Below are 26,989 nucleotides of genomic sequence, written 5' to 3'. Positions count from 1 at the left end.
CTAAAGGCAAAACCTTTTTTTTTCGTTTTGTAAAGATTGGAAAGGGATTAGAACACCTGTGTGTTTTTATTGCTGTCTGTGCCCTGTTTAGGAGATTCACACTCTCTATTTGTCCTGTTTACCTTTATCATTAAAAGTGAAAGTAAAAGAAAATCCCAAATTTTGGGTTGTTCCAAGAAAAGTAATAGATGGGAAATCTTCCATTGGGGACACTAGTTCTGGTAATATGAGGATCCCCTAATCAACTTTAATTTTGCAGGGATTTCCTTTCACTTCATTTTTGGCTATGGGACAGGAAGTGAAGGGAAACAGATGAGGAAAAAAAAGTCTGACGGTGTCTAAAACCCTTCCATGCTCTATCCAAAATGAAAAAAAAGTTTTGCCCATAGATCTTTAGTGTTATCCTTTTCGTTTCTGCAAATCGTACTGCAAAGCTTTGTCCAGCATCTTTAGAACCTGGAGAACTCCTAAACCTGACACACCCTGAGGTTGAGGGATGGCAATGCCTCTACCACCAGCTGCTATAGATTATTGGTTGTTCAATAAATGGATGGCATTGGTGTCCAGTAGGAGGTTGCAAAACCAGGCCAGCAAGATTGACTTATCAGAACAGCCAGGGTTTAAGAGATTTCTGAATACCAGAAGATGCTGGGCAAAGTTACAGTATATTATTTTAGGTACTTGTATAGCACTGTCAATTTACACAGCACTTTACATATAATATACATTCACATCAGTCCCTGCCCTAAAGGAGCTTACAATCTTAAGGTCCCTAACTCGCATTCATACATGCACATACTAGGGCCAATTTAGACAGGAACCAATTAATCTACCAGCATGTCTTTGGAGTATATGGAGAAAATTGAGGGTGTCTTCACTGCATTGCAACTACCAAATTACACTGCTGTAGCAAAAGTAAGTTTGGCCTTAAGTTTAAGCCCTTGTACACACGGTTGGAGATTCCGACGGAAAGTTTCCGTCTGAGTATCCGACGGACCAAGTTTTCCAACTTGTTGGTAAAATTTTCTGACAAAATGCTCCGATCGGACATACTCCGATCATGTGTAGAGAATTCCGATCGGACAAAGTGCCACGCATGCTCAGATCAAATTCCTACACCAAAGCTATTGGCTACTAGCGTGAACGTAGTCCCGTCGTAACGAAATAACGTAATCACGTCGGATTTTCCGACAACTTCGTCCGACCGTGTGTATGCAACAGTTTCGGACAAAATCCGTCGGACAAAATCCGACGGATTTGGTTGTCGGAATCTCCGACCGTGTGTACAAGGGCTTAGTGTGCATTAAAAAAATCCATACTTATCTCTTTTCCCTTGGCTTCTATAGTAATAAAATAAATAGAAGCAGGTACCCCCATAGGGAACCCTTAGGAGCACCTCTTAAACTGCCCACACTGAAGCTGCATAGCACATCTGCTAAAATAAGGATGGGGAACTGGTCAAAGGGAGTAATGGCCAGTCTACCTAGTTTCCCATTTTCAGAAAAGTTGTCATTTTAAATTAAGGGTAATGAACATGGTACTAGGATACTAAACCAAAAAAGAGGGGGGGGGGGGGATAATTTACAAGGGAGATGGGACTTTAAATGCAACACATGGAAGCAAAACGATAAAAGGGCGAATGTAAAGGAGTTTTACTAGGATACTAGAAATAGATAGTTTGTAGGAGATAAGAAAACTTTCTGGGCTAACATATAAACAAGAGAGTCCACGAAAACATAAATTAAGTCTCGATGACAGCAGCCTTAAAGCAAACATGTCAGCTTGTTCTTATGCAGGACTTTTTTAAATGTTTAAAATAGCTAACAGGTTTGCATTCATTTTCAACCACAGAACATTGACATGGCACAGCTGTAAGTCATATGTTTATTTTCTTGTATATTGTCCGGTGTTACTAGGAAGCATATACTGTAGTGTTACTGCAAATCATTGTTAGTCAGTCCCCACTGTTCTTACACACTGACAACAGAACAAAGCAAAATTAGAAAGATATATTGAAGGTTAGGGCAAATTTGCTATGGATACCACAAAAATATACAAAAAGTGAAAAGCCATGCTGAAAGGTTATAATTAGTTTTTGTTTGGCAAGTTGATACAGTGTTTACACGAAAAGTAAGAACTTATTTTTTAATGCAATGGTTACGTAATACTTAGCCTAGAAAAAAAAATATTATTTTCATTTTTTTATATATATAATTGCAATTGCTCGTTCCTTGTCTAACAATCATTTTGTGGAAACTGTAGCTTATGTGTCTATCATCTGCATGCATTCAATGTCTTGGTTTCTTAGAAAAACAAAGACTGACGTTCTTTGCGGACAGTTCTAAAAATTAGCCTCACCTATAAAATTGTACGTGGTGCAGTTAGCCTTTGTTTGACCTGAACATCTGTTATGGGAAATGATTGCACACACTGCAGATTAAAAGTGTCAAAGGCTTCCATCTGCACTTTCCACCTTCAGTTAAATTTTTCATCATTATACACTGTTGCCAATTTTTTTGACCGTGTCCCAGCGCTAGTTCTAGATAATATTCTAAGGCAGGGATCCTCAAACTACAGCCCTCCAGCTGTTTTGCTGAACTACACATCCCATGAGGCATTGGGAAAACTTTGACATTCACAAACATGACTAGGCATGATGGGTATTGTAGTTCCTGAACAACTAGAGGGCTGTAGTTTGAAGACCCCTGTTCTAAGGGTTATATTTTATTTCTGTACTGTGGAAAAAAAATTAACACATTTTTAGACATCTTCCTTTTGGGTTTCTTTTATTGTACCTGAAGAACTTTTCCATGGTATTTTTTTTCTGTTATGCTGTGTACACACAACCGTTTTTTTCTGTCAGAACAAACTCTGACGGGTTTTCTGACGGAGTTCCGATGGAGTTCCACCGAAACTGACTTGCCTACACACGATCACGCCAAAGTCCGATCGTTTAGAACGTGGTGACGTACGATAGGATTAGAAAAAGGAAGTTCAATAGCCAGTAGCCAATAGCTGCCCTTGCGTTGTTTTTTGGTGCGTACGTGGTGATGTACGACGGGACTAGAAAAAGGAAGTTCAATAGCCAATAGGTGCCCTTGCGTAGTTTTTGGTCCGTCGGAACAGCATACAGACAAAAGGTTTTCCTGATAGGAATTGATTCCGTCGGAAAGATTTAAAACTTGTTCTATTTCTAGGTTCATCAGAATTTTCGAAAAAAAAAGTCTGATGACGCCCACACACAATCGGAATATCCGATGAAATTATTTCATCTGACTTTTTCTGACCGAAAGTCCGACCATGTGTACACGGCATCAGGCTTAGTTTTTTTACTCAGTGGAACTTTAATCTCAAAGGTATAACTATATTTTTATGAGTTCAGAATAACCTGAGATTTACAGTTTTTGGGTCCATAGGTGTGTTTTTCATTCTAAAAAGAAGAATGGTAAGAATAGTACTTTTTTGCCAATTTTAGAACAATGGAAAGCTGTCAACTGGGTTTCAGAAAAGTGGCCAATGTACTATTGGGATTCCACTGAGATTATCTCTATTGCACACCCTCTGTTTAGTTTCCTTTTCTCTGTAACTTTGTTTATTACTGTTATATGGACCTGCCTCATACTTATTGATGGTATATTGTGTATTCTGAAGCCATTATCATGTCTCCAAACGACGGACAGGAAAATTCTAAGCAAAGATAAAAGGACTCATAAGCAGGTGAAACAATGGAAGTAGAAGAGGCTATCTGTATATTTAAGAGATAACACATACTTAATCCAATGTCCTTAAGAACAGCTGTCTGCCCAAAATAACTATATTGGGCAACTGCTGTCTTATGCTTGTTTTTTCCCCAAAAATGTGCCCAGAAAAAACTGCACTGTAGGCATTCATTATATAGATTGCAGGCACTATACGGTATGTAACTTTGTGGTCTCATTGGTTAGGAAGGAACATATTTTGGAGATGTTGTGGAGGTTGAGGCGGCAAACTTTGGAAGGTGATTGGATGTGGGGCCGAAAGGAGAGTTTAGAGTACAGGATAACACCTAGCACCCTGGTGTGCGGGGATGGTTGTTCCATTGCTCTTGACAGAGATGTCAGGGGAAAAGGCACATGTGGGTGAAAATATTATGAGCTCGGTTTTGGACAAGCTAAGTTTGAGGAACTGGTGTGTCAAAACCAGATACCCCCCCCAAAGAAAAGTGCCAAAAATAGAAGAGGAGGGGGGGAGGTCATAAAGCGGGACTTCCTCTTTAGGGTGAAGTTCCGCTTTACGTCTCTTATGAACTTAACTGGTATTAAAACCCTATCTATATTCACCAGTTATGCAAATACAGCGGCCTCTATAACACAGAACAATGATTCCTCAAAGCAGGAAGCTGGAAATTTGAAAATTTTCCCACGCAATGATGCTACACCTGCATTGCAAGGTTTAGCTGCTCATTTAGTCTAGGGGAGAGTAAAGCACTTTAACTTAGGCAATTCTCCACTCCCCCACTAGAAGACGCTCTCCCATGCTCCTGCAGTGAACTGTCCCTCAGTGTCATGATATTCAGTGCTGGTCTGTGGACCTTGCATTAGTCTTGATGACATCAGGACCTTAGACTGGTGGAGCATGAGGGACCAGTCAAACAGTGCAGAGGATAAACAAGCAGTTAGCAATATATTACCTAAAGTTGACTTACGTTTTTTTCTTCCACTAGAAATCGAACTTAAACGATTTATGTACGTTGAAATGTTTACATATGAGTTTTTTGTAACAGCCAAATCTTGGACACACCTGTATTTACTACCAATAACGACCGATGTTCCATGATTCCTCAAAAAGTGTATTATAGTATTCTTATCTGGATATGTTTTATTTTCAATAAAATATTTTTGGAAAAATAAAACGAAAACAAGCAATTAACCCTTGCACTGCAAGGGATAATTTTTAACTTTCCTAGAGTTGGGCCTTAGCAAAGCCCATTTTTAAGACAATAACACTGTTTTCATAACTTTGTGAGGATGATGGGTAAGACTCAAGCTAGTGAGTGTAAATCTCAGCACATATTTCCTTCAAGACATATAGAAAACTGCTCTGCACTGGTTCCCACCCAATTATACTGAGCAAAATTATAAACGCAACACTTTTGTGTTTGCCCCTATGTATCATGAGCTGAACGCAAAGATCTACGACTTTTTCTATGTACACAAAAGGCCTATTTCTCTCAAATATTGTTCACAAATCTGTCTAAATCTGTGTTAGTGAGCACTTCTCCTTTGCCAAGATAATCAATCCACCTCACAAGCGGGGCATATCAAGATACTGATTAGACAACATGATTATTACACAGGTGTGCCTTAGGCTGGCCACAATAAAAGGCCACTCTAAAATGTGCAGTTTCACTGTATGGGGGGGGGGGGGTGTCCAAAAACCAGTCAGTATCTGGTGTGAACACCATTTACAGCACATCTCCTTCACACAGAGTTGATCAGGTTGTTATATGTGGCCTGTGGAATGTAGGTCTCCATTCCTCTTCAATGGCTGTGCGAAGTTGCTGGATATTGTCAGGAACTGGAACACACTGTTATACACGCCGATCCACAGCATCCCAAACATGCTAAATGGGTGACATGACCAGTGAGTATGCTGGCCATGCAAGAACTGGCATGTTTTCAGCTTCAAGGAATTGTGTACAGATCCTTGCAACATGGGGCCTTGCATTATCATGCTGCAACATGAGGTGATGGTAGTGGATAAATGGTACAAAAATGGGCCTCAGGATATCGTCACGGTATCTCTGTGCATTCAAAATGCCATCAATAAAATGCACCCATGTTCATTCTGCATAGCATACGCCTGCCCATACCATAACCCCACTGCCACCATGAGCTACTCGATCCACAACGTTGACATCAGCAAACCACTCACCCACACAACGACATACGTGCTGTCTGCCATCTGCCCTGTACAGTGAAAACGATTCATCCATGAAGAGAACACCTCTCCATAGTGCCAGACGCCATTGAATGTGAGCAATTGCACACTCAAGTCTGTTACGACGATGAACTGCAGTCAGGTCAAGCCCCCAATGAGGATGATGAGCACGCAGATGAGTTTTCCTGAAACAGTTTCTGACAGTTTGTGCAGAAATTCTTTGGTTATGCAAACCGATTGTTGCAGCAGCTGTCCGGTGGCTGATCTCAGACTGTCTTGGAGGTGAAGATGTTGGATGTGGAGGTCCTGGGCTGGTGTGGTTACATATGGTCTGCGGTTGTGAGGCCAGTTGGATGTACGGCCAAATTCTCTGAAATGCCTTTGGAGACGGCTTTTGGTAGAGAAATTAACATTTAATTCAAGGTCAACAGCTCTGGTGGACATTCCTGCAGTCAGCATATCAATTGCACACTCCCTCAAAACTTGCAACATCTGTGACATTGTGCTGTGTGATAAAACTGCACATTTTACAGTGGACATTTATTGGGGCCAGCCTAAGGTACACCTTTGCAATAATCATGCTGTCTAATCAGCATCTGGATATGCCACACCTGTGAGGTGGGTGGATTGTCTCGGCAAAGGAGAAGTGCTCACCAACAAAGTTTTAGACAGATTCGTGAACAATATTTGAGAAAAATAGGCCTTTTGTGTTCAGCTCATAATAAAGTGTTGCGTTTATAATTTTGCTCAGTGTATAAACGTCATGTTTCGGACACTTCAGCTTTAGCTGAAAACTGTCAAGAAAGGAATATGTATGCTGCTTTCTGACTCTGAATCAATATGCTTTTAATAAAAAAATTAGTCACTGACCCAACAGAGATGACTTTAATTTTGATTTAAAGTGTTTGTAAAGGTTCACTTTAAAAAAAAAAAAAACTCAATGTAATGGTTTTGCACAGGGCACCTCGATCCTCCTCTTCTCTGGTACCCCGATGGTGCTCCTGGGCCCCACCCCCCTTCTGAGATTCTGCTGTTTTTCTTTGCAAAGAGTGCCTTGATTCCAAGGCACACTTATCTGGCAGAGGGTCGGCGGGTAGATAAGGTTTAGAGAGGTGGGTGAGCAGGGTTTATAGCCGTAGCCTAGAAGTCATGGCCTTCATAGTACAGTCACAGTAATCTCAGACAGATGAGGCTTTTGTTGTAAGAAAGATGATAGTTTTAGGTTGAGTGAAGAGAGGGTCAATGTAAAGCAAACCAGGCCCCATCTCTCTGCCCACTATTTTTCTCCCCTCCTTCATCCTCTGTCTTCCTCCATGTATCAATAGCTGCCAGACCAAAATTCTGACTTATTTTTGACTTAATTCCCCTTGATTTTAAGCCCGAACACTACATTATTATAAATATTATTTTCCTTTCTAGTACAAATATTTTGTTCAAATTGTGTAGCTTTTTTTCCCAGTTTTACTACATGTCCAGTTATTCATTTCTAGAGCCAAAACTAAGCAATCCAGTAAAAAGTATATTGCTAGAGAGAGTGATTTACGTTTAAATCCCCATGTTCTACACTGCCAAAAGGACAAAGTGTGACCAAGCAAAGGCTTTATGTGGGATGGTATGTACTTTTCCCTTAGCCATGGAAGGTGTTAGCAGTTCAAGATGCTCTTTAGGAGGTCCATCCTCTTCTATTTGCACAGAAATACTTATTACATTGTGTTCATAACTCCCAAGTGTCCCCCTTTTGGTGAGACCGACCTTTATTAACCAGTTCCCTGTCTTTTTCTTCTTCAGTCATTCTTTTTTTGTTTTGCAGTATAAACCCCTGTAAAAAAAAAACTATAACCTTTTATCAAACCTTTGAATTATTGAAATTTATATTTTAACCACTTCAATATACTTTCCCCCCTTCCTGCCCAAACCAATTTTCAGCGTTCAGCTCTGTCGCTGTTTAAATGACAATTGTGTGGTCATGCTACGCTGTACCCAAACAAAATTGTTATTATTTTGTTCCCACAAATAGAGCTTTCTTTTGGTGGTATTTGATCACCTCTGCGGTTTTTGTTTTTTGCTAAACAAATAAAGAAAGACTAAAAACTGTGAAAAAATTTTTTTCTTCGTTTCGGTTATAAAATTTTGTAAATACCGTAAGTATGTTTTCTCCTTCACTGATGAGCACTGATTAGGCTGCACTTTCAGGCACTGATAAGTATGGATGAGGTGGTACGAATGAGGTGGCACTAAAGGGCACTGATGATGGGCACTGATATGCACCCCTATGGGCAATGATAGGTGGCACTGTTATGCAGCACAGATGGGCACTCATAGGTAGCACAGATGGGCACTCATAGGAGGCACAGATGGGCACTAAAAGGCAGCACTGATGGGTACTTATGGGTGGCACTGATGGGCATGGATGGGCATTGATAGGTGGCACTGATGGGCACTGATTAGTGCCACTGATTGGCATCACTGATTAGGAGGCACTGGCAGGTATTGCTGGTGGGCACACATTGGCATCATATGTGGGCACACATTGCCACCCATGCCACCAGGCATGACCCCCCCCCCCCCCTGTCAGGAGAGCTGCCAAATGGCTCTCCTCTACTCGCGTCTGTCAGACACGAGTGTGGAAAAGCCGATAAACGGTTTTGCTTATTCTTAATTGTCCACGTAGGACAATTAGTGTATTATTTGCCTGCATTCTGTGAGCTAAAGAGTGTCCCTCTTTCTCATTCAAGAAATTTGGGAGGTGTGTTATATTTTTAAAGTCAAAATAACCTATTTTTTAAATCTGCTGCAAAGGGAAACTAGTATTGGCATGCAGCCAAAAAATATAAGGAAATATATTTGAGTGAGAGTATTTTAGATACTCATGTTTCACGGAACAAAAGCTATGATTGGTTGCCTCTGTTTATATGAAGCCAAAAACTTGCATAGAGTAGGGATAGATTAGACATTTTTTTTTTTTCAGTTATCCAGGGCTCTGTTTGACCTATTTCCCCTCACTTCCTGTTCTGATAACAGTTTCACCATCCAGGAAGTTATAAAAAATCTGCAACAGGTTTTGTGACAATGATGGATAAGACCAGGGCCGGGACAAGGGGTGGGCAGGAGGGACGGCTGCCGCTGGCGCAATGGTTTCTTGCAGGGGTAGGGGGCACCCTGACCCTAACCCTAAGGGAAAGGGGGTCACAGTTTGGCATCTTTGCCCTGGGCGCTGGATGACCTTGTCCCGTCACTGGATAAGACTCACATGCAGACAGAATTACAAATCTGACAGGGGCTCCAGCCTTTTCATACTCTGTCAAAGAAAAACATTTCTATCTTCTTTGTTGTTGGAGAGCTCCTCTTACTTCCTATCTAGTAAATCATAGTCATCAGAGCGGGAAACAAGGGAAAATTTCTTTATCAGAGTCCTAACTCATAGTAGTAAAAACCTGTGTATTAAATACAATCAGCGCTAACTCTAAATTGTGAACTCTTACCTATTTAAATCCTATGTGAATATATGACAAAATCTTATATCAGTATTTATTACTCAAGTGTGTTCCGTTGCTGCTGTACACTCCTAGTGATTTCACTCCACCAAATAACACATAAAGTAACTCCTATAGTGCAGCGCCACTGACTATGCCACTCTAAGCTCTTATGTATTCTGTGTTCTTAAAAAAAATGTCCATCAAGAGTGTCATAAAACAAAGTCCATATTTATAAATGGATATAAAAAGTCTACACACCCCTGTTAAAATGTCAGGTTTCTGTGATGTAAAATACTGAGCCAAAGATAAATAATTTCAGAAATTTTTCCACCTATTATTGTGACCTATAAACTGTACAACTCAGTTGTAAAACAAACTGAAATCTTTTAGGTGGAGGGAAGTAAAAATAAAACAATAAATTAATATGGTTGCATAAGGCCCCTTTCACACTACCGATCCGTTCCGATCTGCCTGTCAGTTTTTCATGCGGACCTGAACGGATGCTCCATAGAGGTCTATGGAGCGTCGGATGTCAGCGGTGACATGTCCGCTGACATCCGACCCGCTCCGATCCGAAAAAGTGTGACGGAGGAAAAAGCTATTTTTCCATCCGTCATTGGATCGGGTGACGACGGACACTGACGTCCGTTGTCATCCGATCTCCCATAGGGGAGAGCGGCGCTGTGACAGGTCCGTCCCTACGCAGTGTGCAGAGACAGACCTGTGATCTTCCTGCTCAGCGGAGATCGCTGAGCAAGCGGATATCCATGGGGCGGATCAGCACTGATCCGTGTGAAAGGACCCTAATGCCCCGTACACACGGGATTAAGTCTGACAGACCTCCAAAGGAGTTCCGCCGGAGTTCCGACGGAGTTCCGACGGAGTTCTGGCGGACTTTTCGACCGAACGGACTTGACCACACACCATCACACCAAACTCCGACGGAGTCGAACGTGATGACGTACGACTGGATTCGACGTAGGAAGTTCATAGACAGTAGCCAATAGCTGCCCTAGCGTCGGTTTTAGTCCGTCGGAGTAGCACACACACGAGCGAATTTTTCGAAGGGGACCGGGTCCGGCGGAGTTCCGTCGGGAAAATTTGAAGCATGCTTCATTTCTAAAGTCCGTCAGACTTTAGCGAAGCTAAAGTCCGTTGCAGCCCACACACGATCGGATAGTCTGACGGACTCAGTCCGTCGGAGTTTGGATGTCGAAAAGTCCGCTCGTGTGTACGGGGCATTAGTGTGCACATCTTTAAACTAATACTTTCTTGAAGCCCCTTTTGATTTTATTACAGCACTCAGTCTTTTTGGGTATGAGTCAGCATGGCACATCTTGGCAATATTTGTCCACTCTTCTTAGCAAAAACACTCCAAATCTGTCAGATTGCGAGAGCATCTCCTGTGCACAGCCCTCTTCAGATCACCTCACAGATTTTCCATCCGATTCAGGTCTGGCCTCTGGCTGGGCAATTCCAAAACTTTAATCTTCTTCTGGTAAAGCCATTCCTTGTTGATTTCGATGTATGCTTTGGGTCGTTGTCATATGAAGTTCCTCATCATGTTCAGCTTTCTATCAAAAGCCTGAAGGTTTTGTGCCAATAGTGACTGTTCATAATTCTCTCTACCTTGACTAAGTGTGGCTGCGAGAAGTCAAAGGCTCGGCTCCTCTTTGTGTTGCCCTCTCATTGGACTTCTTCTCGTGAGCAAGCAGACATGCTAGACACTTTTTATTTGTATATCCCGCAAGTGTGTTTTTTTGAGGGTGTTTTAATAAAATTGTTGTAATGGAGAGCACTATGTACTCTGGATTTTTGATTGCATGTGGTTCGCTGAGCAAAAAGATGTGTTAACAGAGCTGGATCCCTGGAGGAGCGGAAGGAGATCGTAGCAGGTTAGATCACAGGAGTATTTGTCGCCTAGGGTTCTGAAATAGGCAGGTTGAGGGGCTCCAGGAGTATTTAATGTGGAGGAATCTGTTTTATCAGTTTCCTCCAAAGTTTGTAAAATCCACTTGGGGACCTGGAGCCCGGAGATTCCATAGCGTTATGGGTGGGATGGAATCTCCAATCCTGGGACCGGGTTTTTGGAACAGCCAAGAGTCTGGCTGGTTGATTGAGCAGGTGGGTCCTGGGCTTATAGCAAAGTTAGGATTAGGGTTCTGGGCTCCACCCAGAGAGACAGGAGGTCTCCAGGAGTCCAGAGAGTGCAGGTGTGCACTAGTGAAAGCCAGAGACCCAAGTCTGAGGATCAGAGCAGTGAGGGGCTGCTTTCTAGATAGACACTGTGTGTGTTAAAGCTGTGCGCATCTGAGACAAATGAGAGCCTGAAGTGGAAGGCCTGAGCAGCAAGGAAGCTGAAAAGAGGTACAGTAGTTGTGCGGGAACCCTGTTATAAGGCCAGGAGGGCTGAATTGTTAAACCTAGGTGGCAGTGCTGCTGAAGAGAGCCAGGTGGCTTGGCATTTTTCATGTATTGTTTTTTTGGCAGAAGAACCCCTGTGTGGGCAACCAAGTGCATGTGTGAACGTTATGTTGTTCCTTTTTAATAAAAGTGGGCTACCATGCCCTTAAACGAAAGTTCCTGTTCGCTGTGAACTTACTGAAAAGGCATCTGCCACTGAGTTAAACATCCCCCAATGTTACAATATATATATATATATATATATATATATATATACTTTGTTTTGACACTTTTGATTTGATTTTTATGCAAAGTTTAAAGTGGTATATTCAGTGGCGCTGCACTATACTTTAAGTAGTAAAAAACCTGATAGGAGTTCTTACACCTCCCTACTCTATCCAAAATATAAAAAAAAGGTTTTAGCTGAAAATTTACTTTTATATGATTATGATGGGATATGACTTAAACCGCTTAAAAGTCCCACTGCATTTGTGACTTAGAGCTGATCTCCAGGTTTCATTTAACTTTAAATAGTTTGCTTGGACCATGCTAGTCCAAATTAACTATTACCCTCACTAACAGTAGCAGGGGCTGGCAGCACTGATTAAACTATACCGGTGCTGTGTTCCAGCAGCAGGATGAGAACTTCCCATTCCATACCTGGGCAACTCAAGTCAGGTTGAGTGCTGCTCAGCCATTCAGAGGAAGCTTTGTATTTTATAAATGAATACAACTCTTCCTCCAGCTGAGGCGGCATTCATGACATCATCAGCCCACCTCTCAGCCAGCCTGCCGTAATGCAACCCCCTGCTGGAACACAGCACTGAATACTTAGATAGCCGATGATACATACAACTTATACAGAGCTGCCAGAGGCTGCAATTGTTAGTGAAGTAAATAGTTTGTTAGGACGAGCTTTGTCCAAGTAAACTATTTAAAGATAATTATGATCAGCTTATAGTTAGGCATTGTTCAAGTTTGGATATTGTCAAATATAATTATTTTGCTTGTTTCCCTTTACATACACCCTCACTTTTATCAATGTTATATTAACTTATTTGATCATTAAAGTAAATGTAAAGCCATTTTTTCATTCTCAATAAAATGAGAAATTGATCTAATACAATAAAGATATTTTTCCTTACTTCTTGTCCTGTAGACACAAAAAATCTTTCCAAAGTTAGGAAATTGTTCCTTTAGACATCTGTCACAGGAAAAGTGTCCCCATGAAAAATTCTCGCCCTATTTCTGTTCTGGTCACAACTTAAAATCACTCATTAGGACAGTTAGAGAGTGAATCTCCCCAGCGGGGACACGGACATTAATAAAACCTGACAGATTTAAAACTCTTAAATGAATAAAACTATCAAAATAAAACTCCTCATCACTATATCCAAAGCTACAAAATAGCTCAGAAATGCTGTTAGATTCACTTTGAAGATACAATCTGATTATGCTAAGAATTTGTTTCAAAAATGGATTAAAAATTCTCACTTTCATTATGAAATTTTCATTTCTATAATATTAACAAATACTTAAATCTGCCTAGAAGGTGACTAATTCTCACGGACATGTTAAAGGTAAGAATGCTGAAGAAATTATACAGTGTTATTATAAAATCTATGTAACAGACTAAGTATGTCCCAAACATGGACAACTGAAAAATTGCAGAAGGTATTTCAGTGAGTAATGTGTTAAAATAATCAGTGGAACCATTGATTTATGCAGCTGAAGTTCACTGAGGCCACCTATTATACTAAACGACCAATATAAAGGTTTATGGGGGGGGGGGGGGGGTAGAGATAGCGCATAGTTTGATTTTTATAGGAAAAGTTAAAATGATAACTTCATTTCAGACTTCTATATTTTTAGATCTGCCAGTCCTTTGACAAGGATGGTCACTATTGCTCCTCTGCTTATTTGAATTGTCAAGGTTTTAATAGTTTTCTATAAGAAAATGCTTCATATTCAGATACTCATTTAAATGGGGGCTCTCGCTAAAATCTGCACTGAGCAGTAAATCAAAAAGACCCTATAATCTAAAATATATGCTTTAGTTCCAGATTTTGACCAAGGTACCACGTTTTTGAAATTTGGTATGATGTGTGTTTATTGTAATTGCCATTCATTTTTTTTTTTACTTTCTTTTTGATGTTTAGGTTCTATTTAATGTAACAATTACAATGGAAAATTGTGATGTAGAAGGAGGACACAACTACATCGTCCTTAAACCCATTGGTTTCAATGAAACCGTAAAAATAAAGATACACAGGACTTGTACATGCCAGTGTAATAGCCCTTTGAGGCAGAAGTGTATAACTGAGGTCCATCCGGACTGCCCTGGAGCTCCATGTAGAGACGGTAATTGTAGCTCCGGAGAACATGCACATCTATCAGGAACATGTAAGCACTCCCCCAACGAACCTGAGTGCAGTGGTCGGGGAATATGTCTGTGTGGAAAATGCTACTGTCATAAAACCAAACTGGGAAAAATATATGGGAAATACTGTGAAATGGATGACTTTTCTTGTCCATACAACCAAGGAAAACTGTGTTCTGGTAAGTAGTTTGAAAATGTTAGAAAGTTTATGCTGTTTTTGTTACTTGTCTTCATTATAGTACACATAGTTACTGAAAGCAGTCATTTTGGTGTATTTTGAAGGATGCAGTCAACCCACTTAGTGTAATCCTGTACCTTCATCATAATAGGGACCAATTTTATTTTAAAGAATATTTTTAAACACAGTGGAGAAAATCTAGTTGTAAACAGGTTAAGTGAATAACATTTATTATCTTGTTACAATGGCATCTTAAAGTTGATGGGATATATTGGGCAGCAAGTACACATGTTGTCCCTAAAGTTGATATGTTGAAAGCAGAAAATATGCATCACAGTGTTTTTGTCATATGGAACCATGTAGCTCCAGACCAGTCAGGGTGCCCATGCTGACCCATGTCTGCAGCCAAAACCATCTAAAATGGTCATATGAGCATCAGAACTGGACCACTGAGCAAGGGAAGAAGGTGGTCTGGTCTGATGAATCTTGTTTTCTTTGACACCATGTGGATGGCAGAGTGAGTGTGCATTGCATACTTGGGGAAGAGACGGCACCAGGATGCACTATAGGAAGAAGACAAGCCGGCAGAGGGATTGGGATGCTTTGGGCAATGTTCTGCTTAGAAACCCTGGTCCTGCCATTCATGTCAATGTTACTTGACAGGTACCACCTACCTAATCATTGTTGCTGACCAAGCACACCAATTCATGGAAACGGTATTCCCTGATGGCAATGGCTTCTGTCTGCAGGAAAATTTGCCCTGTCACACTGCAAAAATGGTTCAAGAATGGTTTGAGGAACACAACAATGAGTTGGAGGTGTTTATTTGGTCTTCGAATTCACCAGATCTCGAACCAATCGAACATTTGTGAGATTTGCTAGAAAAACAAGTCAGATCCATGGAGGCCCCATCAAGTTACAGGACTGCTACTGACAGCTTGGTGCCAGACACCAAAGTACACCTTTAGCGTTCTAGTGGCATCCATGCCTCAACGGTTCAGGGCTGTTTTGACAGGAAAAGGGGGACATGCTCAATATTAAGTGGGTGGTCATAAAGGTGGCTGTATTTGATCTCTACAAACAGAGTTTTGGGATGTTGGTGATACATTTGTGACACTTTTTCTTTGGGGTAATCTATCATTACTTGTGATTGTGTTCACATTTTAGTTAGTTTTCAAGATGTAAAATACAAAAGCTTCCTGAGCTACATCTCCTAGGTACAAGTCTATTATGATGAGGTTCAGATGCAGAAAATTAGATTATCTCTTAAGGAGGCCATACATACATGTAAACTCAGACAGTTCAGCAGGGGCTGGCTGAATTTCAATTCATGTACAGTATAGGCAGGCTGGTTGTACAGAAGTCGATCTACCAATTGACTTCTGCATAACCTTCCTATTGAGCTTTTCCCAAACAATCAGTGTTGCTGGCTAAAGCTGGCAACATTGATCAATGTGTTCTGATGGCAGGAATGGCTCCCTGCCGTCAGAATATAATAGCACAGCGGGAGTGATTCCCCCATCCACATTGAGTGTGTGAATGGGGAAATCAGGTCATCTTTTTAAAAGAAAAAAATAATTAATATATAGCTAGCTTTAGGTATTTCTTTTCAGTCTATAAAAAACAGAGGGTGCAATCAGCGCAAAAATAAATAAAACACAACCCCCCACGTATACAAGCTGAACACTGAATAGAATTTTCACAAAAATTCAAAAATGGCAAATGTTATATCAGGGTATAAGTGCAGCGCAAACCAAACAGCCCAAAACGTTGATGAACAACAAGTCCCAGAATGCATTATCAGTGCAATAATGAGAGTAAGTCCAGAGAGTTGATGGACAACAGGTCCCAGAAAATCTTCCCCAGTGATGATAAAATCCACAATAGGGGACAGTCCCTCCACCTCCGGTCTTATTTTCTACTCTCACCTTAAAGCACGGACTCCTGAACTAACAGGTAGTCATGCAAGCAGTTCCCAATAATTCAATGGGTTCAAACGAATCACACACTCCTTTCCAGACTCCTCAAAGCTCAGTAAGGATGCCAGACCTGGGGAAGAGATGGCACCAAGATGCAGTATGGGAAGAAGGCAAGTCAGCAGAGAACATTTGATTTTTCTGGCACCCGCACTATCTGTGTGCAGCACCCCCTCTCAAATACCCTGTAGTCTGATTAGAGGTGTGTACTGCATCTTGTTGCCATTTCTTCCCCAGGTCTGGCATCCTTACAAAGAAGAAATCCTGCTTGATTTGAGTCTTTCAGTGTAATAAAAGTTTACAACAATGCGGATGCAGCCGCAAAATATAATAATGAGGAATACTCAGGATTGACATTTAGTTCAAACAGAGAGTAGTTTGATGAACATGAATGTACTAAGACAGAGTTTTATACACAAAATACAATACAAGGCACTTAATAGATCATAGCAGCATTAGTAGTAAAGAGGTCATACAAATAAAGAGAGACAAAGGCTGAACCAGGGGTCTCAGGTTCTAAGGTGGACCCCAAGAGAGCCATGGTTTCCATATCCATTCAAAGGCACGGTAGGATCCTATATGTGGAATCAGAGATTTTTGTATAAAGAAAATGTTGGGTAATGTTCAGAACTTCTGAAGGGTTGGGGGCCAGGCTTTGTTTCCAGGGTCTAGTAAGGATTTGTTTGGCTGATAATATATATTATAATATATTGGCAAATATCCCTTGAAATTGGATAGGGAATTGATCAATGCTGAGATTGAGTAGGGCCAAGGCAGGGTTCATTGTTATGATACCAGTGACCTCCGAGATCAGGTAAAATGTTTTCTGCCAGAAGGTGCGAATGTTATTACAATTACAAAGAATGTGCATTAGAGTACCCAAGGCACCACAAGTGGGCCAGCAAAGTGAAGGGCGTGTGTCTTATATCTTTGCCAATCTATAAGGGGTGAGATACCAACGGTGTCAAATTTTCAATGAGATACTAACGGTGTAACATTTTCAATGCAAGTTCCCAATGATTTACACAGTGGGCTGTCGAGTGTGTGATCCTAATAGCTTGGGTCCACTGGGCCACAGACAAGGAGGAGTTTAAGCCTTCTTCCCATTTTATCTTTGACCTTGTTTTGTGAAAGGTCTTCTTTTCGTGCATTAAATTGTATATGAGAGATGTACCCCGGATTGAATTCAAAGAGTTAGTGTAAAATTTTGGAGTGAACTCTAATAGATGGATGACAACAAGCTGTATATATGGCATAAGGTGAAGCGTGAGGAGCACGGGAGATTAACTTTAGTGATGATCACCTCTGGTGGGCAAGTGGACCCGTTTATAAAAAGGTCATCAATCCAGTGTAAACCATATTTATCCTATCCCTTTATAGGTAAATCTGGGATGATATGTGTTAAAGTGGTGAACAGTGTTCATTTTGTCGACTAAAATATTTTCGTTGACTAAATTAATACTATTTTAGTCAACTAAAATACAACTAAAACAACTCAACTAAAATGGCAATTTAGTCAAAAGACTATGAGTAAAACCAAATTGAAATTGGACGTCAAAATTAACACTGCACTACCATACAAGAATATGTAGGAGCATCTACTAAGCTGCTGAAAAAAAAATGAAGAAAAAGGATTTTCTTATTTATTTTTCATAGCCTCCCTGGCGGTATGATTATGCCAGATTTTTGCGTCTCAAAGAGGTCCAATTGTTTTGCATAGAAATTTGGCGTTTTATATTGTAGGCCTGTAATGTTTAGCAATAACACACTTACAACTGTCCAAACAAGAGTCTAGTAGACATCCTGGGCATGATAAAGTTTGAAACACAAAATCATAAATTATAATATAATAAATAACTATAAATAATTATAAAAAATAATAATATAATCATAATGAAATAAATTTCCCCACGATTCACTATCGCTCAATTCTGCAAGTGTTCTAATCTACTATTGCTATTTTCTAGCTGGTCTAAAACCACTTTTGATGTAAAGGGATACTTTTTAGTTGCTATGGACAATCTCAAGTTGCCAGGCAGAAACAACAGTATATATAATATAAAGCTGCATGCAGGACATTGAACAAAGCACTTGGGACTAAAGGAATGTCAAATGATTTCATACAGTAATGTAATCTGTAAGATTACAGTGTAATGTATGTGTTATGAATTTAATTTTTTTTGACTTTGCAGCTGGGCTCCGCCCCATGTGTCGCAACGCTCCCAGGGAATGGAGCCGGGCACACAGAGGCATTGGGCGGAGGACAGAGCCCGCAGTCACAGTGGGGGAACATTGCAGGATCCTGGGGACAAGGTAAGTACACTGCACCAGGATCCTGCAATGCAATGCCGAGTGTGGCTTGGGGTTACCGCTAATGGTACTGAAATTTAACCCCGAGCCACACTTGGGGAAACCGCCAGGGAGGTTAATATTTAATTTTGGTCTGTCTTTGAAGAGAAAGGCAATTATCAGTTGGTCCAAATGGATTCTTTCTGTCAATGGTTCAATCATTAGGTTGAATATCGTTGGTGATAACGGGCAGCCTTGTCTTGTACCATTTGAGATAGTAAGCTTGCTGATTTTTTATTTTTTGATGAGGATTATCAGTTGCATAGGATTGTTCTGGGAAAAATCCTAAGTAAAGTAAAACTTTTGATTTCAGAGTATCCTGAAGCTTCTAGATATTTAGAAGTTGGGTAATTTACAATATTTTGTTCATCAGTGCAATGTATCTCAGGGTAATATTTGGTTTCAAAAGGAGATTCTGAAAACGAATCACGCTGTGGATGAAAAGCCCACAAAGGTAATAGCCACACAATGTACTCTGATTACTGGGACTTTATTTTACCAAGAGAACATATAATCATATTGTAAATACCTGGCAGCAAAAATCGTAGCTGCCGTCAATGACTTTTATCATAGGTTGCTTGTTATTATTATTTAATGTACAGCAGGGGTGTCCAAACTTTTTTCAAAGAGGGCCAGATTTGATGAAGTGAACATGCCTGAGGGCCGACCATTTTGCCTGACATTCTTTGAACCATTGAAAATTCGGTCTAAGTGTGTCCATCAGAGCACTAATACATGGCCCAACAAGAATTCTCTTGCCTTTGTCGCGCTTGTTCCCAACACACAGACGAATGCTCTGCACTTTAGGGGGTACCGTTAATTCTTAATGGTACCCCACACATTGGAAAATGTAGGGTGCTTTTGGTGCAGTGCAATAAAAAAATAAAAAGCTTGGGAACTTCTTTCCCTGCATTTTTGTGAGTAGGGAAGTCCATTGAAATGAATGGGCTGCCCTACACGCAGTACGCAGCCACACAGATGTTGCATTTACGGGCTTAAAACAGGTGGTGAGGAGGCAACATAATGCCTCTTTACCGCCATTCAAATGCTTCTGCAAAGAGATCTGTGCATGGATTGCTTTTCAGAGGAGCAGGAGTCCTGGCTAATATCACACACAAGCCCTACAAAAGCAGTTTTGATGGTATAAGAATGGGGGGAGGGGGGTCCGGATTAAAAGTAACATACACACAAGCACACAAATGCAGGCACACATACAGACACATGCATACACATACATACAGACATATATGCAAACACATGTGCACACACACATATACACACACACACATACAGACATACATATAGACACATGCATACACATACACATACAGATATACATACAGACACATGCATACACATACACATACAGATATACATACAGACACATGCATACACATACACATACAGATATACATACAGACACATGCATACACATACACATACAGAAATACATACAGACACATGTGCACACACACACACACACACACACACATACAGACACATACACACACACACACAGACACATGTGCACACACACATACATACAGACACATGTGCACACACACACATACACAGACACATACACACACACACAGACACATGTGCACACACACACAGACACATGTGCACACACACAGACACATGTGCACACACATACAGACACATGTGCACACACACACACATACATACAGACACATGTGCACACACACACACACACACACACACACACACACACACACACATGTGTGCACACACACAGACACACACACACACAGACACATGTGCACACACACAGACACACACACACACAGACACATGTGCACACATACACACATACAGACACATGTGCGCACACACACACACACACACACACACACAGACACATGTGCACACACACACACACACACATACAGACACACGTGCACACACACACATACAGACACATGTGCGCACACACACATACAGACACATGTGCACACACATACAGACACATGTGCACACACACACATACAGACACATGTGCACACACACACATACAGACACATGTGCACACACACACACATACAGACACATGTGCACACACACACACACATACAGACACATGTGCACACACACACACACATACAGACACATGTGCACACACACAAACATACACATGTGCGCACACACAAACATACACATGTGCACATACACACACACACACATACAGACACATGTACACACACACACACATACAGACACATGTGCACACACACATACATACATACACATGTGCACATACACACACATACAGACACATGTGCACACACACACATACAGACACGTGTGCACACACACACATACACATACAGACACATGTGCACACACACACATACAGACACATGTGCACACACACATACAGACACATGTGCACACAAATACAGACACATGCATACACGTACATACATACACACACATGAATAAAGGCCTTTTTAACACTAATCTAGCTTGTAGTACAGTACCTTTGCAGCTTCCTCATTCAGCCGGGTACTGCACTGTAGGGAGAAGCAGAGAGCACAGCACAATCCTCTGCACTTTACTTTCACTTTTGAAGCTCACGGAGCTTCTCACAGTGCCGGGGATCGGCTGATCTGACAGCCCTGATCCCGCAGCACAATAAATTGAGAAAGACCAGGCGGGCCGTTCAAAACCGGACCGTGGGCCGCAATTGGCCCGCGGGCCGGACTTTGGACATGCCTGATGTACAGGATCTATATATTGCCAACAGTTTGCGTAGTGCTTTACAATGTTAGGGCAGACAAGACAATACAATACAATTCAATACAGGAGGAATCGGAGGGCCCTGCTAGATTCCTAGGAGTTATGTTCTCACTGATTTGCTGACTCAACACACATACACACTGTATATACATGTCGTTTTTTTTTTTTTAATCCAGTATAGCACCTTATAATTCCTCACTTCTTTAGGCCTCTTTCACATGGACCATTCAGGTCCGTCTGTCAGTTTTTTAGGCAGACCTGAACGGACACGCCATAGACCTCTATGGAGCGTCGGATGTCAGCGGTGACATGTCCGCTGACATCCAACCCGCTCCGATCCGGAAAAGTGTGACGGAGGAAAAACCTACTTTTCCATCCATCTGCGGATGGGATCGGGTGACGACAGACTCTATAGTCCGTCCTCATCCGATCCCCCATAGAGGAGAGTGGTGCTCTGACAGGTCCGTCCCTGCACAGTTATCCAAGCTTCATGTTTAGGTACATTGTTGGGCCTAGGGAAATTTCGAATTCTACCTAATAAAACAGTCCTGTAATTGGTTGGTCGTTCCTGTTGCAATATTTTGTGGTGGGGGTGGGAGTAAAAATATTTAGCGACAACTCATGAGATTAAAAACTGTACAGTAAAGTAGGGTAATTATTATTGCCCATTAAACATATATTATGCATGCACTCTAGCTGTTCATTCTTCCTGCAGTGTTCCTATTGCATAATGTGGGTTAAACAATGCTTTTTGTGCTTTAGATCGGAACACCCAAGCTTTTATGTATTATCAAAAGTGTACATCTGGTATTAGGTCAGGAGTTAGATGTGAACTGTCCTGTATAATAACTCTGAGCTATATTCTCAGGAAATGAAGGCATGCAATGCTTCGCTGATTAGTACTCCCTCTTTATGGCTGTGTATAGAGTCCACAGCTCCCCTCCTGCTCCAAACTCATCTAGGCTGTGAACATGTATGTTATTCACAGCGTGTGATAGGGCATAAACTTAGAAAGTTAAGAAATATATTGTAAATGATTTGTGCTGTTTGTTATTTTAACCACAAACTCCTCTGCAGGGGAGCCATTAAAAACACCACTGAATTACATTAGAAATTTTAAATGTTTTTTTTAGGCATCACTTGAACAGGATCGTTTACACTGGAATGTCTTTTTGGCTTATGAATTACAAATAATCTTGTAAACTATATTGTGGAAAGAACTATAAAATAACCAAAGCAATGCTTAAAAGTGTCATGGACATTAGAGCAGAGTTGGACTCTGCACACACACACACACACACAAGCAGATTTTGAGAGAAACATATGAATGTCCATGTTTGTGTTAATGAGAACAGGAAAGCGAATGTGAGCCAGCTTATCCATGGTACAGCTAATTCCAAAGAATACAATAGTATCTGCCTAAAAATATCCAACTTGGTTAGTTTCTTCCAAGATTACTTGAGGTGCCCACAGTAGTCTGCTAGTACACATAGACATGAAGCCTGTCATCTAGGTCTGTTGTTTCTCATGCCTTCTTGATTTCCCTTGGCTCCCTTTTAAGTATAACTTAAGTACAACTCAACTCAAAACTCAATTAGGTCCTCAAAACAATTAGGCATAGGTATATTGGTGGCTCCTGGGTGAAAGTAAAAATTGAACTCAACATCCAGCACCTATTTGCCATCTGATGACATGGAGATCCTTGTCACAGTGACACAGAGGGCCGTTAGTATGCTCTTTCTTTCTCCTTGACTTGAAGACATAGACATCTTTGGGAAAATCTCTGACATTTAGAAAGTTACAGCTGAATTCCAAGAATTTAGCTTCCTTGTGTGAAGGCACTCTGAGTTGAGTCCAGTGAGGTGCATGACACCTCCTGGACTCATCTCTATTATTTACATCTGACAAGAGTATGGCTCTGCTATGGATACACTCTTGGCTGTGAGAGGAGAGAAGCACACAGAACAGCTATACCTGCCCCTCCTCTCTGCTGCCTATTCAAAGAAGCCTTTGTATTTTGTTCATATAATACAGAGGCTTCTGTGATTTGGTGGGAGGAGAGGAAGGGTGGGCATAGCAGCTGCAGTGACTCTACTGTTGAAGATACTGAGACCAGAAAGTCCAGTCAGGTTCCCGGAACTGCAGTGATAGCTGTCTCCCAGGAGTTCTATAAACCTGTCAGATGTAAATAATAGAGGACAAAGTGTAGGAGGTGTCATGCACCTTGTTAGGCTTAACACATTGTGTGCCTTCACTTTTTACAAATAAGCTGAATTCCTGTATTTCAATTTTAATTGCTGAGAAACAAGCTCGGCCTCCTACTATTACATCTCTAAACATCTTTCAAATAACACCTGGGCTATATCATGGGCTTAGTTAAATGTCAATATTTCTTAATAGTTCTAATTTAACGACTATGTATTAGCTATTTTGGTCAATCATTTTTGTTAAAGCAACTGTCACTTCTGAAAAAAAAAGTTAAGCAAAGGCTAACCTGCAAAGAAAAACAATGAATACTAACCTGTCTTCTTAAGTACACCTTCCTTATCCTCCTCATCCCCTGTCACGCAAGCAGAGACAGTTGTGCAGTCTCCTGCAGTTGCCAGAGTAAATAAACCTGCCTCCTTGTCCACATCTATTCCTGCCATAGCCCCAACATCAGCCACTGAGGAGTCAGCTGAGTTACTTGACCACAGCATCAGCCACTTACTTGCTCCTTGATGATGCCCAGCCATTACCTGATTCAGATGTTGGTTCTGAGGTTGAGGATGATGGGAACATGAGCCTAGAGAGAGGGAGGAACACTGGTAGACAAATTGGCATTCATGTTCCCCAAGCTGCAGCATATTGCCAAGTTGTCTCAGTGGTAATGATGAAGATGGAGGAGATCGAGATGATGATGATGAGGTCACTGATGCGACTTGGATGCCAGATAGAGCAGAGGAGGAAACTCAATGTGAGGCAGCACAACCCCAAGGAGGCCGACATCAAGAAAGAGTAGAGAGCAGCCACCCTATTCCATCACATTCTGCAGCTGTTATCTCCCGGCCCACTCCCCAAAGCTCAGCTGCCTGGGCTTTTTTCAGCACATCTGCAGCAGATTGCACTGTTGCTATCTGCAAACTGTGTCTCAGGAACATAAAACGTGGCCAAAACACCAACCATTTGGGTACAACATGCCTAACAAGGCATCTAACGTCCAACCACTCAGCCTGTTGTAAGAGCACCTAAAAGCCACACAAAAGGGCACAAATCTGTCCCTCCTCCTTACCCACTTCAGTCTGCCCCTGCTATACTGAGTCATTACCACTTAGCAGTCTTCACCGACAGGGATGATGGTATTGCACAGAGTGTCCCAGGTCCTAGCAGCACATCTGCCAGCAGCACACCACCAGCTGTAGACTGTAGCCAGTCAATTTCTCTGCCTCATCTGCTGCAGCGTAAAAAAAAAAAAATTACAGTCCCTGCCACACACATGCCCAGCGTCTAAATTCAAGCGTGTCAAAGCTGTTGGCTCTCCAACTTCTGCCTTTTAGCCTGGTGGATTCTGCCACCTTCCGTGAATTCGCACAATGTGCTGAACCACAATGGCAGGTTCCCAGTCGATACTACTTTTCACGTAAGGCCGTTCAATCTCTCTACCATCAAGTGCAAGGGAATGTTCTGGCTTCATTGGGCAAGGCGGTCAGCCATAAAATCCACCTTACTGCTGACACGTGGTCCAGCAAGCAGGGACAATATATTTGGTTCACAGCACACTGGGTAACGCTGCTTGCAACTCGAAAGGATGCAGGACAGGGCAGATTGTTGTGCCCCCCCAAGTCTCTATACAGCTGATGGTGATGATGCCAGACCTGTGAGCTCTACCCCTTCCTCTTCTGCCACCTCCATGCCCTACTCTGCAGAATTGTCCTATGAACATCAGGTACCCCCTAAGCGTTCAAAGGGCTATTCCCAGAGTCAGGCTAAAAGGTGCCATTCAGTGCTTCAGCTGGTGTTTTTAGGGGACAGGAACCACACTGGAGCACAGATTCTTGCAGCTCTGCAGGGACAGGCCCAGAGGTGGTTCCCACCAGGCCAGCTGGAGCCAGGAATGGTGGTATGCGATAATGGCTCGAACCTCCTGTCTGTTTTTAGACAGGGAAAATTGACACATGCACCATGCCTGGCACTTGTCCTCAATTTGGTGGTACAGTGTTTCCTAAATACGTACCCAGGGTTGCAAGATGTGCTAAAGCTGGCCAGGAGAGTCTGTAAACATATCAGGCATCATACACAGCCAGTGCTCGGTTGGCTTAAATTCAGCGGGAAATCCACCTGCCCATAAACCGCCTGATTTGTGACATGCCCACCAGGTGGAACTCTACTTTGTCAATGCTGCAGTGGCTATACATGCAGCAGAGGGTCATCAATGAGTACCTGTGCGAATACGGCACAATGACAGGCTCAGGCCGTCTCAGCTTTTTTTTCCCCATGCCAATGGCTGATTATTAAGGATGCATGCACTGTATCGCCACCATTTGAGGAGGTCACAAGGAGCCATGACAGTGCATGCATCAGTGACACAATCAGGGGCGGGCTGGCCCGGGGGGCAGGGTGGAAATTTCCCCCAGGCCGTCTAACTTATAACAGCCGCTGTCTGCTGACATTTTTTTTTTTTTAGGAAGTTGGCCGCCGATTGGCTGTGTTGCTGCTGCGCTGCATTCTGGGAGTTGTAGTCCGGACCACACTTAAGTGGTCCAATGGGTAGAGACTGGAGGGAACTGAGCAAGTAACTCCAACTCCCAGCAGGGAGACTCATTACTTCACAGGGGGCCCGGCCAGCCAGCCAGTAACTTCAAGCTGTCATTCTCCTGCTGCTCTGTTCCAGGCAGCCGCACCTGCTTTGTGTTCCTACTGGCTGCAATGTATCAAATCCTCTTCACTCCTATAACCTCGCTCTCCTTCCAGGACACATCACTTTTGTTTCTGTTCAGTTTCTTTCATTTATCCAGGCTAATTTTACTCATGCTTCATCCCCCTCCCTCTGTGTACTCATCTCTCCCGGCCGGTACAATCTTGCGGTAGGTAAGTCAGACGCTCCTTGCACCAATCTACTTATCCTTTTCCCATTCATTTTATCCTCTCTCCTGTTTTGTAATTCTGCCCTCTGCTCTCCTCATATAAATCACTGTAGCCTCTCAGCTCTGGTCATTCCACAGATGTACTTGGGCTGACACCCTCGCCGTCCCAGCTTACTTTTATCTAATACAATAGTTCTGTCAGAATCATGCATCTAGCACATGCAGCCCTTCACTCTCCATTAACTTATACTACTGAATCAGGGCTTTTTCACACTAGTGCAGTGACTGCCATTTTTCCACACTGGAAAAACACCAGTCACTGCTAGAGCACATAGAATACAACTGTTCTCTATGTGCCCCATTTACACTGCAGTGCAGTCCAGAGGTGTGGTGCAGTAAGCTGCAATAAAATACAGTAATGCTACATTTTATCACAGTGCACTGGATGGCACTGACATAGTTATCAATCAGTCCTTCTCAAACTG

The 26,989-nt window shown here is 41.9% G+C and overlaps 1 protein-coding gene across 1 annotated transcript in view; it reads left to right on the top strand.

Moving 5' to 3' along the window:
• ITGB8 (integrin subunit beta 8) overlaps nt 1–26,989 on the top strand; it is a 185,301-nt gene that overhangs the window by 139,862 nt on the left and 18,450 nt on the right. The window contains exon 10 of the mRNA XM_077491249.1: nt 13,958–14,357. Within this exon, the coding sequence (XP_077347375.1) occupies nt 13,958–14,357 (400 nt within the window). The remainder of the gene's footprint in view (nt 1–13,957; nt 14,358–26,989) is intronic.

The sequence above is a fragment of the Lithobates pipiens genome, unplaced genomic scaffold, assembly GCF_037356315.1.
Source record: "Lithobates pipiens isolate NorthernLeopardFrog02 unplaced genomic scaffold, aLitPip1_a1.2 Scaffold_19, whole genome shotgun sequence".
In the NCBI taxonomy this organism is placed as follows: domain Eukaryota; kingdom Metazoa; phylum Chordata; class Amphibia; order Anura; family Ranidae; genus Lithobates; species Lithobates pipiens.
The sequence above is the reverse complement of the archived record's forward strand: the minus strand, read 5'-3'. Positions and strand labels throughout refer to the sequence as shown.